Genomic DNA, 20,082 nt, shown 5'->3' on the forward strand with positions numbered 1-20,082 from the left:
CATCCTCAATTGAAATATATTCGCAAGATTATGCCGTTGATAGTTATCAGTCATCGATAAGATCTATTTTAGGTTGACCCGAAGTAGCACCAGAGTATCATGGACCACCAGAACCAAAGCTAAATGATTTTTCCACTAACGAAACGAAATTTATAACAATTCCTAAATATAGAAATTTGTATCTAAGGACTGGCACGGATATTTATATTCTTCGCGATTGCAAAATATTTCTTAACACCGTTTTCTATCATTGATTATGATCGTAAAACTTCCACTAAAATTGTTTGTGAAAGAAATTTCAGATCACTGGCTGATGAAATTAAAACTGAACATATAACTACATTCACGACATTAGTGCAGTTATTTAAAAATTATAACCTGGAGTATCCTAATAATGATCTAAAAAAGAAAATCATTGAAACGATGCAACATTTAAATCTAATTGTGTCAGACCTGAAATATGCTAATCGAGTTATTGTTGAATTAATAAATGCTAGTACTTTTATAGATGTAAGAGAAAAAATAAGCATCAGGCAACTTTATATTAATCACTATAAAATAGCTGAAGCAGATTTACTGAATTTTATATTACCAGGATTAACCGTCGACGAACTAATATTATCATTCAATAATATTATTAATGAAAGCTATCCTAAAATACTAGAGTCATGGAGAAAAATATACCCACATCCAGGCATTCTCAAACATGACAATGATCGACAAGGAGACGGCAGACATATTTCACCAGGAATTGTTAATATAACATCAACTATTGCAGTTGATCTTGTTTGTGATGCAATGGATGGCAGCTATCAAATAGATCTTGAAAAATCAAATCAGGCTTAACAAGGATATATTTTAAATACCTTTACACCGCAAGTGCCTCCTCGATATTTGATTGTACAAGAACCGATCAATCCTGTTTACCTGCGTTATCATAATAACCTATTATCGAATACATTTCAAACTTAATGACCAATCCGGACACTTAATTGATTTACTTGCGTGGAGACTTTCTTACTATGAATCTGTATGTAAAATGGCAGATCTCTAACTTTGTAAGATCATAGATCTTCACGTTGTTGATTGATTCATATTCAGGGGAAATAAAATATAACAGAATTATTTTTTTTTTACTGATTCTCGTTCAGATTTCAGACAAATAATAATCAACCTTTGACTGTCAAGGCAGTCAGATTTCATAATTCGATGGGGTATTATAGCACAAAAGTAATGAAAATCAGTTAGATTTCATAATATGTTGGGGTATAATAGTACTAAAATAATGACCAATTAGATAATGATTCTTTTAAAGATTTATTTGTTATGGAATTTAATGCATGAATCAACTTCACATCTGCAATATGTCTTTGTTGTAAATCTTTACTTTTATAAGCTACATCATGAATATATCATGCTTTATCAATAGCGTTTTTTTGATACTCTCCAGGTCTTGGTTGATCTTGTTCATCAAGTCAGATATCAAGTCGGGTACCAGGACCGCATAATTATATCCAGGAAGATGCTTTTCTCCAGGGTATTTAGCCCATGGAGTTGCTGGTAATTTTCCTAATGAAGTAGCGATATCATCACCGCCAGTAAAATTACTGGTAGAAATAAATTTAATTTTTTTGGTACTACATGGCACACATGTTCCTGTAAGTGTACGTTTTTTAAATTTTTTGTTATTATTGTTGCTAGCATATTCGTAGGAGTATGTGCTCTACATCGAACACAATAAAGATCCATATTATTTATTATATTTATATAACATGGATGTCATTGATTTCTCAGCGAAACTATAGCAGAAGCCAGTCAAACATCATCAAGCGCTACCAAATTCTATCAGAATGATAATAATAGATCCATCTGGAAGTGGCAAGACGCAATTATTACTTAATTTGATAATGAGATGGCTCAAATGGGATAAGTTGTATTTAGTAGCTCCGTCAGTTGATGATCAGAGATGCTACGAAGTACTTAAAGATTTTAATCAAAATGCAAAATTACTGGACGAGGACGGTGATGACATTATTAATTTTATCATCGATATTGATGAAGCACCGTCCGTAGACGACCTTGATGGATTTATTAATAATTTAGTTGTATACGATGATATGATGCTGGACAAACAATCAAATACAGCTAGAATATTTTCCAGAGGCAGGCATAAAAACACAGACGAGATTTATGTTACTCAGGGGTATACACAAATACCAAAAGTGATCAGAGACAACTGTAATATTTTAATTGTATTTGATGGAGTTGATACACATACGTTGCGAAATATTCATCAGACTTGGTGTAGCGGCGACATGGATATAATTAAATTTAAAAACTTCTTTTCGCGAGCACAGTCAAATCCACACGGATTTATAACAATAAATGTACATGATCCTCGATCACGATATCGTATCAGTCTTGATAAAATATTTGGTTAATAGCAGCAGAGAGGGTGCGATCTCAATGAAACGACCGGTGAGTAAAACACACGAGCATACTTTTTAAAAAAACGCAGACGACAAAAATAAAATAACAAAAAAACTAACCCAATTAGAGATACTCTCGGCAAGTTAGAGGCTTTGGTTTGACGTTATTGACATTGTTTTTTTTTCTTATTTTCGTAGAAAGCTTTATTTTTCATAAAATGGACTTTCCAGAAAATGGTCTGTTCACCCTCTCTGCTGCTAAAGGCGAAGAAGAAAAGGGAGATACGGACGACGAACGGTTGTCTTTCGCTGACGTGTGTGATGACAAAGATAGCAAGACATATACTCGTCTGGACAGAGACCTTTTTTGAGAGTTTTTCTAAGAAGAACATTGTACATACCCGATGACGTTCCTATTTGGAAGATTGTCGCCTTCTGCTCAGACCTCGAGGTGTTGATGGCACTTATGTGATTAAGGCCTCCGTCGCTGAATACAATGATCTGTCTTCGATGGATAAATGAAATTCCTTTTGTGTTATTTAAGTACTTTGAACTGATATTTAGGATGGGTTTGGTATTGATGATTCCACTTTGCACCCAATCTTCGAGTACCGAAAACACAATAAGATCACCGCTGTGAGTTGACATAATAAGGCTCTTGTCTGGAATCACTGGAAGAAATAAAATCCATAATTTTACAATTGAAAAGGCGGTAAGACTCAAGCAATCAGAGTCTGATATTTCCATAGAAATTCTGAAATGTGTGTTTGTGGGTATGCGTGATTTGAATTTTTAACGCAGCTTTAACAATAGTGTCAGTCATATCGCTACGATGTCTTCAATGTGCAGTTTATAGTGATGTCTAGCACTGGGACATCATGCTGCAGACACGTAATATGATGCCTCACTCAGTCACATTATACTGACACCAGGCCGACCACTCCTAACACTAACATCTTAATGCTGAGCGCCTAGCGAGGCAACTGTTAATACCATTTGTATAAGTCTTTGGCATGACTCGGCCGGGGTTCGAACCCGCGACCTCCCGCATCCGAGGCGGAAGCTCTAACCACTAGGCCACCGAAGCTGTCATCCTGAAATGAACAGTAGAGATAAAAATAAATGAATCGATAAGTAAATAAATATTTTGAAGTTTTGATCTTAGCTCAAAATGCCCCTTGAGAGAGTTTTGCTTTGAACCACATGCCCATTTTTCTGACCCACTTTGCCATTCGGAAACGATAGAAAACATTAAGATCTAGCTGTCATTGCGGCGAATGCCAAACTATGTCTTTAATTACTGTGCATTTGGTCATTTCATGAGTTGATCCAGATTGTAATTACCGGAATTCAACTTGAGAAATGGTTGTTCATTTAACCGAAATGGCCGTAGTTCCATGTTTTTACAGTGAAAATGTATAGAATTCTGACCGGTCAAATGGGTGGGTTGGTGTGTGTCTGTATGCCTAACCCTCTGTAAATCGGTCACTTCATTTAAAATATCGTTACATAAGGTGTACATTGTTGGAAAAATAAAGTTTTCTGCAGCACTTATGAAATAAAACATGAATTTAGTGCCTAAGTGAGCAACAGCATATCATAAATATGTACTCTCAACATGAAGTGCACTTATTGACTTTTTTGCCTAGCACTGTTGCAAATAATTATAAGCCTCGAATTTTCCTAACCGTAACAAACAAATCTGCTCTAGACCTACTCGACATGCTTTAATAATTTCAAAAGACATTAGGTCAATACAAGACTATAAAAGACTGAAAATATGGATATATAAAATACCATATTATCAAGATCAGGAAGATAAAATACCGTATTTACCCGAATCACTATGAAAAGTGTCTCAGCAAGTTAGTTGTTCTAGTTTGCTAATGTTACACTCATCAATATGAAACTGACAAGGTACAACGTTTACGTTCATGAAATGGCATCAGCTATTGTATATAATGTTGACGGAGGGGATACACTCAGCAGTTGGGAATACGTTAATGAGTTTTATAGAAATTCAGATCTCACGCATTCGCCAATATATTCACAAATGTAATTATTATCAAACCATATGTATTAACAAAGATGCATATATTTAACAGAAAGGCAGGAAAATGTTGCGATATAGAACTTGAAGAATGTACAAAAGTACGAAGAAATGGACAATTCATTCCTACTTCACATGTTCTTGTGTTAAAGACAGTCTGCAGGTGTATTTAATCTTCAGAGATTACCATTTTCTGGATTATTCATTTAGAATTAAAAAGCGTTCTGATGACAGGGCTAAATTAACATTTCGGTATTATTGTGAATTCATTTAAATGGGTTTTGGATAATGCTAGTGTGGTACATAAAGAATATATAAAGACTGTTGGCAGTTCAACACATTCAAGGACATTGGTAACTCAGCACATTCGAAGACCTGGAATTCACTTGTAACATTTTTTTTCTTCAATTTGTGATAGAACGTTTAAGGATTATTTTTGAATTTAATTCCTCTTAAATTTGTATAGCTTAGATAATTAAAATATTTATTACGTTTAACAACTTGTGTGTGTGTGATTTTGATTTTTAACGTAGCTTTAACAATTTTTCAGTCGTATCGTTCCGATGTCTGCAGTGTGACAGTTTATAGGACTCGCACTGGGGCATCTTGCCGCAGACATGTAGCATGATGTCACATTATACTTGAAACAGGCCGACCAGTCCTAACACCAACCTCTTAATGCTGAGCGCCAAGCGAGGTAGCTGTTAGTATCATTTTTATAAGTCTTTCATATGACTCAGCCGGGGATCGAACCCATGACCTCCCGCATCCGAGGCGGACGCTCTAACCACTAGGCCACCGGAGCGGTCACACACAACTTGTGGGTATTGCTTCTTTGTGTTACTTTAAGATAAATAGATATATAAATCAATAGATATATGGATATATGGATATATATATATATATATATATATATATATATATATATATATATATATATATATATATATATATATATATATATATATATATATATATATAAGAAATAGATAAATATATAAATAAATATATAAATATGTAAATAAATAAAAATACATAAAAATAAATAAATAAATAAATGATTTTTTGGATGCATAAATTAAATACTTTTTTAATAAAATGTCCTTCCATGTAATATTGTACATTGAATTTAAACGTTATGGTTTTTCGTAAGATTGACCAATAGCATTAATTTTTCCGTGACATGTTCAAGTAACATGTTCAGCCTTATGTCACTGCTTGTGATCGTTAAACTTAAAACCGTTATGTCAGATTTGGTTTGTATCATTTCATAATACGCCTAATGCTTGAAGCGTCTATAGTTAAAATAATAAAGGACTCAAGAAAGTCTGTTCCAGTACTCATTATGATTAGTTTACCACATTCCTTAATTTATCAAATGCAATGAATGCATCTGACTAAATCTGATTCAAAGGAACGGTTGTTCTGAATTGATGAATGCTGATTTTGAACTAATTTGTGTGTTAATTCACATGTATACGTGTTTTTAGAAATAACATGACAAGACTTCCCTCTACACGAGGAAAGTTTTGCACTAGCTTCATTCGAATAAAACATGACGCATAAAACAAGAACACAAATGCAATAGCCAGTCTTATGGTTAGCAGGATGAATCAGCGGAACACAGATCATTACATTAATAAATAATTATACACCGCAAACAAAGCTATAAAAAGATGAACAGCAATAATCCCGAAAATTTGGACAATATTAAACAGTATTAAGTCAAGCAAAGACAATTCCAGCATTAAATTGGATACATTTTATGAATAATTAAAATAATCTTAGCAAATATACTGAACACAACGATGATAATTTAGCTGATGCTTTGAAAATGGACAAACCTAATTATGAAAAATGATAAAATTGGCCCATTACTGTGTAAGAGGTTTAGAAATATTTCTAGCCATTTAATAAAAACAGCAACATAAACGAACACCAAAACAACTAATATAACGTTATGATCAAGAACGAAGATGTTAAATATACTCCAGATATGTGAAGGCAAATTTATTTATTTATTCAGTTTGATATTTGATGCGTGAGTTATTCCGGATCCTTGAATTTACGACTTTACACAACCCGTGTCACATTTTTTTTGACACAGGTTATTCCTTATCCTTGAACGTACGATTCACACGACCAGCTTGACATTTGATACAGGAATAAATTCTGGATCGTTTAATTTACGACTTCACACGACCAGCTGTACATTTGACACAGGAGTAAATTCTGGATCGTTTAATTTACGACTTCACACGACCAGTTTGACATTTGACACAGGAGTAAAATTCTAGATCGTTTAATTTACGACTTCACACGACCAGTTTGACATTTGATACAGGAGTAAAATTCTGGATCGTTTAATTTACGACTTCACACGACCAGCTGTACATTTGACACAGGAGTAAATTCTGGATCGTTTAATTTACGACTTCACACGACCAGTTTGACATTTGACACAGGAGTAAAATTCTAGATCGTTTAATTTACGACTTCACACGACCAGCTTGACATTTGATACAGGAGTAAAATTCTGGATCGTTTAATTTACGACTTCACACGACCAGTTTGACATTTGACACAGGAGTAAAATTCTGGATCGTTTAATTTACGAATTCACACGACCAGCTGTACATTTTACACAGGAGTAAATTCTGGATCCTTTAATTTACGACTTCACACGACCAGCTTGACATTTGACACAGAAGTAAATTCTGGATCGTTTAATTTACGACTTCACACGACCAGCTTGACATTTGATACAGGAGTAAAATTCTGGATGCTTTAATTTTCGGCTTCACACCACCAGCTTATAATCCTTATTATGATCTTATTATGATCTTATTCAAGGTCCAAACATTTTAAACTGTTCGGCAAACTATTCATTGCTATTTTGAATTTTAAAGACAATGTCCTGATATCATTGCCTTTTCAAAGATCTGTAATAGTTTTATACCGTTGACGTTAATAGCTCAAATTATATGCAGTAGACGCTAATATCCTCTCAAATTATATGCGGTTTACGATGGTATTTTCGGTACCGATGCGTAGACTCTTCAGCTGAATGTAACTCTTTGTCAGCAAACGAGTGACTATTCCAAGTGAAGACTTATTTTCAAAACCCCCCCCAAAAAAACAAACAAACAACAACTGAATTTGGAAGATTTTCTTAATATTGATTTTGTTGCCATGGATATAAATTAATCTGCAGCCAACAATTACACGATGAATCAGAAACATGAACACATGACGTGACAGGAATTCTACATGACACGTATGGAATGGCTGAAGTGGTGAACGACGTCCATTATTCGATTGTCTCTATCTATATTTGTATGTCCTATTTCTAGACTTAATTCACGATAGAGCAGAACTAACGTTTGTAATTAAACGTCCTAAAGAACACTAATTAATTTTTCAGCAAACGGTAGTCTATATATGGCGGCATTTATATCTGGCAGAACCAGGGAAGAACCCCAGAAAAAATACTGATCCACTTGGAGCTACTGGCAAATTTTCTCATATACCCACTTTGGTCTAGCCGAGACTCGAACCAACTTGAACAGAGGTGAGATGTGTGAATGATTTGTAAAAGCGAATGCCTTAGAACACTTGGACACTCAGTCTCACGCAACTCCCAATGTTGACAAATATAGCAAAATTTTAAATGAATAAATGACAATAGCTAGATGTCCCACAATAACTGCCATTTAATGCCAATAACTAGATGTCCCATAATAATTACCACACAATGCCAGTAACTCGATGTCCCATAATAATTGCAATGTCTAAAGTTCACATTATCTCTCAAGGCTAAAATATAGCATGTTATTTTGTTTTGTGTGTGTTATTTGAATTATCAACAAGATTTTAATCAAGGCAGATGAACTCATCATCACAATTTTTGAAACGTCACTAAAGCAGTATTCTGAGGACTAAGTTACATACGCAATTCAAATTTGATGATTCATAAATAGTATCACAACCTATAAGACTGCAAAAGGTTTTGAATCTTCGTAACAGATTACGTCCACTGGATTTCGGTATTGAATTATGACTCTGTGTGTGTGTGTGTGTGTGTGATTTGGATTTTTAACGTAGCAATTTTTCAGTCATATTGCTACGATGTCTGCAGCGTGACAGTTTATAGTGATGTCTAGCACTGGGGCATCATGCCGCAGACATGTAGCATGATGTCCCACCCAGTCACATTATCCTGACACCAGGCCGACCAGTCCTAACACTAACCTCTTAATACTGAACGCCAAGCGAGGCAGCTGTTAGTATCTTTTTTTTTGTTGTAAGTCTTTGGTATGACTCGGCCGGGGATCGAACCCACGACCTTCCGCTTCCGAGGCTGACGCTCTAACCACTAGGCCACTGGAGCGGTCACACACAACTTGTTGGTATTGCTTCTTTGTGTTACTTTAAGATAAATAGATAAATATATAAAATAAATAAACAAAAAAATAAATATACAAACAAATAAATAAATAAATAAAAATAAAATAAATAAATAAATGCTTTATTTTTTGGATGCATTAGTGCTTTCTAAATTAAATACTTTTTTAATAAAATATCCTTGCATGTAATATTGTACATTGAATTTAAACGTTATGGTTTTTCGCAAGATTGACCAATATAACTATTTTTTTTGTGACATGTTCAAGTAACATGTTCAGCCTTATGTCACTGCTTGTGATCGTTAAACTTAAAACCGTTATATCAGATTTGGTTTGTATCATATCATATTACGCCCAATGCTTGAAGCGTCTATAGTTAAAATAATAAAGGGCTCAAGAAAGTCTGTTCCAATACTCATGATGATAAGTTTACCACATTCCTTAATTTATCAAATGCAATGAATGCATCTGACTAAATCTGATTCAAAGGAACGGTTGTTCTGAATTGATGAATGCTGATTTTGAACTAATTTGTGTGTTAATTCACATGTATACGTGTTTTTAGAAATAACATGACAAGACTTCCCTCTACACGAGGAAAGTTTTGCACTAGTTTCATTCGAATAAAACATGACGCATAAAACAAGAACACAAATGCAATAGCCAGTCTTATGGTTAGCAGGATGAATCAGCGGAACACAGATCATTACATTAATAAATAATTATACACCGCAAACAAAGCTATAAAAAGATGAACAGCAATAATCCCGAAAATTTGGACAATATTAAACAGTATTAAGTCAAGCAAAGACAATTCCAGCATTAAATTGGATACATTTTATGAATAATTAAAATAATCTTAGCAAATATACTGAACACAACGATGATAATTTAGCTGATGCTTTGAAAATGGACAAACCTAATTATGAAAAATGACAAAACTGGCCCATTACTGTGTAAGAGGTTTAGAAATATTTCTAGCCATTTAATAAAAACAGCAACATAAACGAACACCAAAACAACTAATATAACGTTATGATCAAGAACGAAGATGTTAAATATACTCCAGATATGTGAAGGCAAATTTATTTATTTATTCAGTTTGATATTTGATGCGTGAGTTATTCCGGATCCTTGAATTTACGACTTTACACAACCCGTGTCACATTTTTTTTGATACAGGTTATTCCTTATCCTTGAACGTACGATTCACACGACCAGCTTGACATTTGATACAGGAATAAATTCTGGATCGTTTAATTTACGACTTCACACGACCAGCTGTACATTTGACACAGGAGTAAATTCTGGATCGTTTAATTTACGACTTCACACGACCAGTTTGACATTTGACACAGGAGTAAAATTCTGGATCGTTTAATTTACGAATTCACACGACCAGCTGTACATTTTACACAGGAGTAAATTCTGGATCGTTTAATTTACGACTTCACACGACCAGCTTGACATTTGACACAGAAGTAAATTCTGGATCGTTTAATTTACGACTTCACACGACCAGCTTGACATTTGATACAGGAGTAAAATTCTGGATGCTTTAATTTTCGGCTTCACACCACCAGCTTATAATCCTTATTATGATCTTATTATGATCTTATTCAAGGTCCAAACATTTTAAACTGTTCGGCAAACTATTCATTGCTATTTTGAATTTTAAAGACAATGTCCTGATATCATTGCCTTTTCAAAGATCTGTAATAGTTTTATACCGTTGACGTTAATAGCTCAAATTATATGCAGTAGACGCTAATATCCTCTCAAATTATATGCGGTTTACAATGGTATTTTCGGTACCGATGCGTAGACTCTTCAGCTGAATGTAACTCTTTGTCAGCAAACGAGTGACTATTCCAAGTGAAGACTTATTTTCAAAACCCCCCCCAAAAAAACAAACAAACAACAACTGAATTTGGAAGATTTTCTTAATATTGATTTTGTTGCCATGGATATAAATTAATCTGCAGCCAACAATTACACGATGAATCAGAAACATGAACACATGACGTGACAGGAATTCTACATGACACGTATGGAATGGCTGAAGTAGTGAACGACGTCCATTATTCGATTGTCTCTATCTATATTTGTATGTCCTATTTTTAGACTTAATTCACGATAGAGCAGAACTAACGTTTGTAATTAAACGTCCTAAAGAACACTAATTAATTTTTCAGCAAACGGTAGTCTATATATGGCGGCATTTATATCTGGCAGAACCAGGGAAGAACCCCAGAAAAAATACTGATCCACTTGGAGCTACTGGCAAATTTTCTCATATACCCACTTTGGTCTAGCCGAGACTCGAACCAACTTGAACAGAGGTGAGATGTGTGAATGATTTGTAAAAGCGAATGCCTTAGAACACTTGGACACTCAGTCTCACGCAACTCCCAATGTTGACAAATATAGCAAAACTTTAAATGAATAAATGACAATAGCTAGATGTCCCACAATAACTGCCATTTAATGCCAATAACTAGATGTCCCATAATAATTACCACACAATGCCATTAACTCGATGTCCTATAATAATTGCAATGTCTAAAGTTCACATTATCTCTCAAGGCTAAAATATAGCATGTTATTTTGTTTTGTGTGTGTTATTTGAATTATCAACAAGATTTTAATCAAGGCAGATGAACTCATCATCACAATTTCTGAAACGTCACTAAAGCAGTATTCTGAGGACTAAGTTACATACGCAATTCAAATTTGATGATTCATAAATAGTATCACAACCTATAAGACTGCAAAAGGTTTTGAATCTTCGTAACAGATTACGTCCACTGGATTTCGGTATTGAATTATGACTCTGTGTGTGTGTGTGTGTGTGATTTGGATTTTTAACGTAGCAATTTTTCAGTCATATTGCTACGATGTCTGCAGCGTGACAGTTTATAGTGATGTCTAGCACTGGGGCATCATGCCGCAGACATGTAGCATGATGTCCCACCCAGTCACATTATCCTGACACCAGGCCGACCAGTCCTAACACTAACCTCTTAATACTGAACGCCAAGCGAGGCAGCTGTTAGTATCCTTTTTTTTTGTTGTAAGTCTTTGGTATGACTCGGCCGGGGATCGAACCCACGACCTTCCGCTTCCGAGGCGGACGCTCTAACCACTATGCCACCGGAGCGGTTTGAATTATGCGTTAAATAAACTATTTGGAACTCCTCTTGAACAGAAATTCATTAATAAAATTCAAAATGTAACATGACATTTAAAAAAAGAAACGAATGCTAGCTGGATTGGGGTGACAAAAGTGCCACAAATATAAAAATTACGATGCTTATTTATAGATAATTTAGTGGTAGAAAAATCCGATACCATACTCGTACCCGAAAATGCAAATATTGGATAGTTAACACAATGATAGGCACCGCGTTAAATAACTGATATAATACAAATTACTAGCTGGAACAAATTGCAATTTAAATGAAAAATGAAACGATATTGAATAAAAGGCAAACGAACAAAAGAAACAGATTTTAGACTGTTCAAACATTGTGATTTCACTCAAATAATAAAATGATTCACAAACAAGGATTACATTTTCAATCAAATAGTGATACATTGTTTTGTACATATGTAACGTTTTCATTTAAATAGTGATAACTGACTAAGTTTAACTCAAATAGTGATAAATAATTGTAAAAATTGGGACATGTACCTTGCGGCGTCCATTTCATCACCACAAGGTATTTCAGCTCAAATGCTCTGCCAAATGGTCAAGTAGCCACCACGAATGGTCCGTCCCTCCAGGTATGCCTAAGGATACTCTTGTTCCATGCAGACCCGTTGGTCCCGAAACCTTGGTCCCTCACCACCAGATAACCATTATCTTCTTCCAATGACACCACCGACAGTAGCACACTGGGTACATTCTAGTCCAAATTAGCACCACGGCTAAACACGAGAAAGAGCACAGCTCTATCACTCCTTTCAGCCCTTCACCCTTTTTCGCAGCTCTACAGCTGGAGATATCGTGTCGTAAAGTCACTGACAAAACTCCGTAATGTAACGTGTGATTCTACCATGAGCCAATATGTAAATAGCCTATGTTGCAATGCACGGGCTGCTTTCAAGATATTAACTGATTTTAATGTATGTTTAATGTACACACATTATATATATATATATATATATATATATATATATATATATATATATATATATATATATATATATATATATAGATAGATAGATAGATAGAGAGACAGAGACAGGCACAGACAGACAGAGACACATATAAAAACCAGATATAATTAGATATACGTATGGTGGAGAGTATATAGGAGTTGGATGCGAGCAGACAAGGCGATTGTTGTCGTAACTCTTGGACCCGTATCCCAATCTTAGTGAGGGCACATATTAAATATTCTCTAATATGTATGACAATATTCTTTCCCAGTATATAATTATTTCACTCCGCCTTAGTGGAGGATTGCCCGTGGATCACCTGAAAAAGATTTACACATCAATGCTTGAATCAGCCTATTAACGTGTCCTAGCTTTGCTGGTTGATTAGTTCTATAACAACTGTCATTTATAAAAAAAAAAACTTGTAATGGACCGTTAAGCGATTGCAGTTGGGTACATTGTTGGCCAATCGATAAGTAATATTGATCAATTTGGAGAATATCACATATCGAACACATTATCCTATTGATTACTCAGATATTACTTCCAACATGAAGGTCTTTACTATACTTAACAAGGCCTGCTATAGAGTTGTTCTTTGTTAGACACTATTAAACATTCCATCGATGTATTAGTTCAAAACGGTCGACAAGGCAAGTTTGACCCACGTTTACAAAACACGGGGATAGGATTTCTACAGGAACAGAAACAATAGGAATCTTTAAATAAATACCCACCACTTGAAATTAATTAGTCATTTTGTTTTAAGCGCTTAGACGTGTAGTCCTTATAAATCAGACCCCACGTTTTGTTAATAATGATTGACGATTTGATGGTATTATTTCACCTGTTCATTAAAAAAAAAATGTGCAATTTTGCTGCTTGGAAATCTTCCAGAACTCATCGTTTACAGTTTGTACATTTTTTGGTAACAGCTCTTTCAAAATGGTCACAGGACATAAGGTTATGCTATTCCACATGGATTTACAAGCTGCCAAACATACGATTTCATTTAGAAATACTCTGTACATATCACCAAAAGGACCCTTCAACAGACGGTAGCTCAAGAGACACGAGAAATGTCGGTCAGTATCTACGATTTACACCGACATGTTGCGGACAGGTTTGGCTGCAAACGATTCCTCGGTTTTAGGGACAGGTGTTGTCTTACCCACAACTAGCCTATAAGAAACACAACAGATTTGGAGGTCTGAGGTCTGATTTATCAAACTTTTTAACAAGAGGCACACAATTGTTCTGTTATCTCCCTTTTTAAATGCTAATAAAACCAGCTATATGAAAAAGTAAAATAGAGTATTTAACATTAATTCGTAGTGTCAATAGGCAGATGAAGCAAAATAGAGTGATTTGGTTACCGAGAAGGATGAGAGAATTGAACTTGCAGTGTGGTCAATAACTTCAAAGATCATCATTACGAAACTGTTCCTCTTAGAAAGCGGATACCGTCATGGATCCCTTTATAATGGTTACGTTTTGTTCTATTACTGCGATAAGTATATCATTTGACTTGAGTTTTAGTTGTTGAGAATCAACTATAATGTGGATTCACACAATAAAATCCAACAGTTTTTGAGTATTGTGCAAAATTATGATATCGCATTTTTAGAATAATCTTAGTATGGGGCTCCGAGTGGCCGAGTGGTCTAAAGCGCTCTCCGTTACGGATCACCATCTCACCTCTGTCTGCGTGGGTTCGAGTCTCGGATTCGTCCAATGTGGGTACGTGAGAAAGCTTGCCAGTAGCTTCTCGCGGGTCGGGTTTTCCCGGGTTCCTCCTCCACCATTAATACTAGCCTCCATGTATAGCCTATCGTGTGCTGAAAAATGGCGTTAAACCCCACAACAACAACAACAACAAGAACAACCTTAGTGTGCACTTGTCCAATATTATAGCCATTCTTAATATTTAATTTAAAGAGTGTCTATTTCTATAAAGACACTAATAGGTTTGACTATGACTCTGTGGTTTCAGAATAAGTAATACAAAAGAGTGAGAAACAACAGGTTTTGTAAAATTCAACAAATTATTTATTTCCCTAGAATTCAAAGTGAAACACTACAAAGAACGTACGCTATTGCGAATTAAATCCAAAAATATCTTAAATTTTTAAAACAATTCCTAATATTTAAATTTCTGAATAAAGTTTAATGATATTCTCAAAAATTCCAACGCTGGAAGTGTTGATCTGCCTGTGATGGCTTTTGTTGTAGTGATGTGCCAACAGTCTTTTGTTGAATCATAATAATATAATCCAAGAATATATCCTTATTTGAATTTCACTTTGAATCCAAGCCTCTATTTGCAAGACTGTTATGTCTGAGCACTTTGTATTTCCAGATCAGAATCACTTGAAATAAATACTTTAATTTAATAAATTCCAGCCTATAAAAACACTGTACACAAGAATCATACAACATATTCTGCTCAGATCTTATAGCACGAATTAATTATTTTCTTGAAAAATGAGATTATATAGTCCTCGACTTGACCTCAGGTCACAATTAACATTTTCTTAAAAACCTATGACCTAATGGAAAATTTCATTTTGGAAGGTTCCAAATGTTTACAAGATAAAATCTTAGTTATAATTACAAGGTGTGTGTCTAAAATTATAATATAAAATGTAGTAAGCAACAGGTCAACCCGGCATTTCATGGGGAATTTCCAAATAGAGGTGTCTATTTATATGACGACACTAATAGGAGTGTCTATTTATATGACGACACTAATAGGAGTGTCTATTTATATGACGACACTAATAGGAGTGTCTATTTATATGGCGACACTAATAGGAATGGCTATTTATATGACGACACTAATAGGAATGGCTATTTATATGACGACACTAATAGGAATGGCTATTTCTGTGATGTCAAAGATAGCGTTGTAAAGATAGATTCAATACGCTTGTAATTTTGTTTCAGCAATAATGATTTTAAGCTGCTTTCTTATTACCCAGAGAACCGTCAAGTCACCATACCATTACGCCGGAATTTAGGAAATTCCACAAATTACATAAATTTGATTTCAATCAGCCAGTAAAAAGAACAAAAAAAAAAAAGAAGAAATAATATATGTATTTTATTTAAATATACAGATATTTGTCATTTATATATTACATAAACCTTCTTAAATATGGAAATGCATAATATCTTGGCAGCATTTTTTCCCCAAAAATTATTTAATAAATGAATAGAAACATTTAAATTATTCGCTAACCTTCTTGACCATAACATGTCATATTGCTATTTATCGCACGAAGAAAATGAATGCTTTAATTTAATAATTCACAACCAGAATGTAGTCTAATGACTTCTCTGACACCATGTATCAGACTTAGTAGACGTCAAAATTCCATTTGTAGTTTGCGATACATATTGATATTTTGGAATAATACAGTAGCCATAAAGAAAAACATACACAGAGAGCATTTTCCACCCAATTTTCGAAGGATGTTCTCAGGTTTATTGCCAGGTAAAATTTTGACAAATTTCTGGGAATGCTTCATTGCACGTACGATCTTGAAAAAACATTTGACTTTGCGATGCATAAATGTTCACTTGTGCATTCAACGCTTATGACTGAGGTTAACTATGACTGAGGTTAACTACTTTCATTCACTGAGTTCGAAAAACGATTGCATCGATGGCTCTGCAAAATGAAAATGGGGGTCGTACGCGGTTTTCTTTGTCAGCATTTTGACAACTAGGCAGACTCGGTATGTTCGTTACGTATATAACTGTTATCCTGATAGGATGTTTGCAGAAACGTTTTCATTTGTGATAACATAATGTGTACCCATATAACATAATCTGTACTGTAATTAGAGAAAAAGCGAGGCAACAAACAACAATATAGCAACAGTGGTCGACGTTAAATTAATTTGTAAGGAAACAGCTTTAAATCACTGTAGTTAACGTTGAAGAAAATGAGTACAAAATTGTTACACAGCAATTAAACAAAAGGTTTCACAGCAATCGGTTTTTAAATATAAAAGTTATTCATCGTTTACAAGAAGATTACGCAAGAAAAGTACATCCTGCTGGAACACATTTGCTAGGAGTTCTTTAAGAAACCGAATATGGCAGAAGGTCCTTAATAGTCCATCTCTGTGAGAATTAGATATGTTTTTTTCAACTGTTTGCTTCGGATCCGAACATATTCGTCCCTTTCTTAATGCTATGCCATAAATTCGACATAGAGTCGAAGGTAATCGTGGCGATACTTCCCAGACTGGTAAACTTTGGCTGACGAATATACGGCTAGATATGGAGGGCATACATCCTGACTAAACGATATGTATTGAAAATAAACAAACAAACATACCAATAAACAAACAAAAACAATAATAAACAAACAAAAAGAACAAAACATCCGATGATGTTTCAATAATTAATGAAAACACCATGCTTTTAAGTTTTAATTTTCTTCCGGCAACTTTATAAGAATTAAAGATACCATTCAGTTTCAAAAACCTACAATTACTGCTTACAGTGCTATTAGTGATGTTACGTTATCTGGTCGTTATGACGTAAATACGTCATTACAACATAATAACAAAGGAGCACAAAGGAAAACTTATATCGATGCCAGAAGGTTCGACGTCTTTCCTCGCGTCTTTTCAAAGTGCGGCAGCAAGCATGCGCACACGCCTTAATGCATCTCATAGTTATTCTCATGTATAGACAGATTTTTTTCAATTATCACCCTTTGAATCGATTGAGTCAGCTTGGAGCAGCACTGCTGCATCTGCCATTGTATTACAGCGAAGACCGTAAACAAACTGTAACTTACACTGAAAAGTGAAATGTCTGAAGCGAGATGTTTAATGCCTGATGTATTTTGCAATATAAATGAATGGACTGACGACATGAGAGGGTGGCCAAATATCATGTACGGCGACTTTTACAACGATTTAATCTCATCGAAAGCAGTAGATGGAAAAGTAATGAAGAACTTACAAAAGTAATAACTACTTCCAGAGTGGAAATGTCGATACAATTTTGCACAATACAACGACTTTGGAGAATAAAATTATCATGAATGGAGAAATACGCTCATCACAGTCAGTAAATAAATTAACAAAACTTACGTTATTTGTATCATGAAGGGGATTGTTAATAATGATAGATTTACCTTTATTTTGGGAAAAGGACAAAAATCTTGCGTCTGCCGGGAGTTACTTTATTTTCATATCCCAATTTAAGCTTTGGAAATAGAATTATTTCGGTCGGCTTTCCATCTGAAAATGTTCTGAACAAACAAAAACCTTTTCTTGGCAGTATTTTTCTGTTTAGATCTTTCATCTACTCGAGTTTCAAAGGCCCATCTGAGGGCATAATGTGAAATTTGTAAGGAACTATTAAAATACGCGCATTCACTGTGGATTTGTGTTTTTCATAAAAAGATTCTAACCATCTATTTATTTTTCTTGAGTTGTTTGCACATCTACTGATTGCACTTGAAGTTCACCTGCCTGTTTTATACCTTGCTTTCATATCCGTCATAAAAACAACAATACATGTATAATCGGGAAACACTAAATGTAAACACTAAACAGCTGATATTGCGACACAAGAACTCGCAGGAGTGTAATGGCTGATGTACCACGTGACAACGAATGGCATCGTCCATGAATATTGGCTCAATGCCAGACAAACCTGTGTATACATAACCATATAACATCAGATGCAATTATTATGATCATCATGTAACAATATGTACTGATATTCCCTTTTTCCGTTCAGCCACGTATGTATGTATGTATGTATGTATGTATGTATGTATGTGTTGGGTGGGTGTGTGTGCGTGCGTGTATGTATATATGAGGTCACATTCCTTACAATGTTCAAGATTTGTGAAATTATCAACATTCTTTCATTTGTGACATTAATTTTCTTTTCATTGTCATCATGTTTTAAAACATACACAGTGTGAGCTGGGCCGTCATAACAACATTGTAGGCTCTGGGCAAAGCAATGCACTGGGGCCCCCTACCGGCCCTATCCACCCACAGGAATAAAAGGCTAGAAGCGTGAGGCACTGGGCAACTGCCCAGTGTGCCCATGCCTTAAGACGGCACTGAGTGTGAGAAATAATTCATTAATCAAACGTAAAGAGCAGTGTGTGTGTGTGTGTGTGTGCGTGAGAGATCCTTGCTTCATTCAGTTTGGCTGCATAGGAGTAAGTTTTACCGTGTACCTATTCACGCTATGGTATGCGAAAAAGGGATTTATCTATCAGTGGTACAATTAGGATTTAAGACATTTATTTCACGCACGGCCGTACCGGAAAGAGGGGATGGTGTGGGGGTTGTTACCTTACCGTGTATGGTTATTATGCTTTAAACACACATACACAAGCGCGTACACATTGTCACAAATATATCATGTAAAAGTGTCACACACATTATTTGAAATTCGTTGTTAACGCGTATGTAACGGTCATTGCAGATGAATTAGCAATATATGCAATACGCGTTAGTAAAATATGTGTTCATATCCTCAAAACGAGAGAGAGAGAGAGAGAGAGAGAGAGAGACTTACTTGTACAATACACGTGTGTTGCAGATATCGACAACAAAAATAGAAATCGCCGTAACTCCATTTGATAAATTTTGAATTTTGTCACCGAATATTGTATTTATAGATTTTTATCCATTTTCATTTAGTCATTGCTTCATTTGAACTGCACTTAAACAAATCTTTCTCTGTTCTCTAGACCCTATTTCAATATACGAATCCAGCTAAAATATTTACACCTCGTGATTGTCTGCAATCCTATATCACAATAAACAGTCCAACAAAAGTCTAACCAATGATAGCAAATTGCAGACTCTTTCAGAATAAGCAAATAAGATTTTATTATAGCTACATATATTTCTACAGATATATGTAAATTAAAATTATCGATAACTGACTGGAAAATGTTGGTTAACAAATTCATATAAACTATTTATAAAATCGTTTCAGGTCTTTTACATGACTACATACGGTAAAATATTTCCATAGG

General features: G+C 34.8%; 1 protein-coding gene across 1 annotated transcript in view; it reads right to left on the bottom strand.

The window, feature by feature from the left end:
• The window catches only part of LOC149798646 (low-density lipoprotein receptor-related protein-like), a 76,628-nt gene extending 56,823 nt beyond the window's left edge, over nucleotides 1–19,805 (bottom strand). The window contains exons 1-2 of the mRNA XM_089957485.1: nucleotides 19,617–19,805; nucleotides 2,831–3,100 (exon numbers count right to left, since the gene is read on the bottom strand). Coding sequence (XP_089813611.1) covers nucleotides 2,831–3,100; nucleotides 19,617–19,677 — 331 coding nt within the window. The 5' untranslated portion in view covers nucleotides 19,678–19,805. The remainder of the gene's footprint in view (nucleotides 1–2,830; nucleotides 3,101–19,616) is intronic.
• Between the last annotated feature and the right edge of the window lie 277 nt (nucleotides 19,806–20,082).

The sequence above is a fragment of the Sinohyriopsis cumingii genome, chromosome 5 (assembly GCF_028554795.1).
Source record: "Sinohyriopsis cumingii isolate HCF-2022 chromosome 5, ASM2855479v2, whole genome shotgun sequence".
NCBI classification, from domain to species: domain Eukaryota; kingdom Metazoa; phylum Mollusca; class Bivalvia; order Unionida; family Unionidae; genus Sinohyriopsis; species Sinohyriopsis cumingii.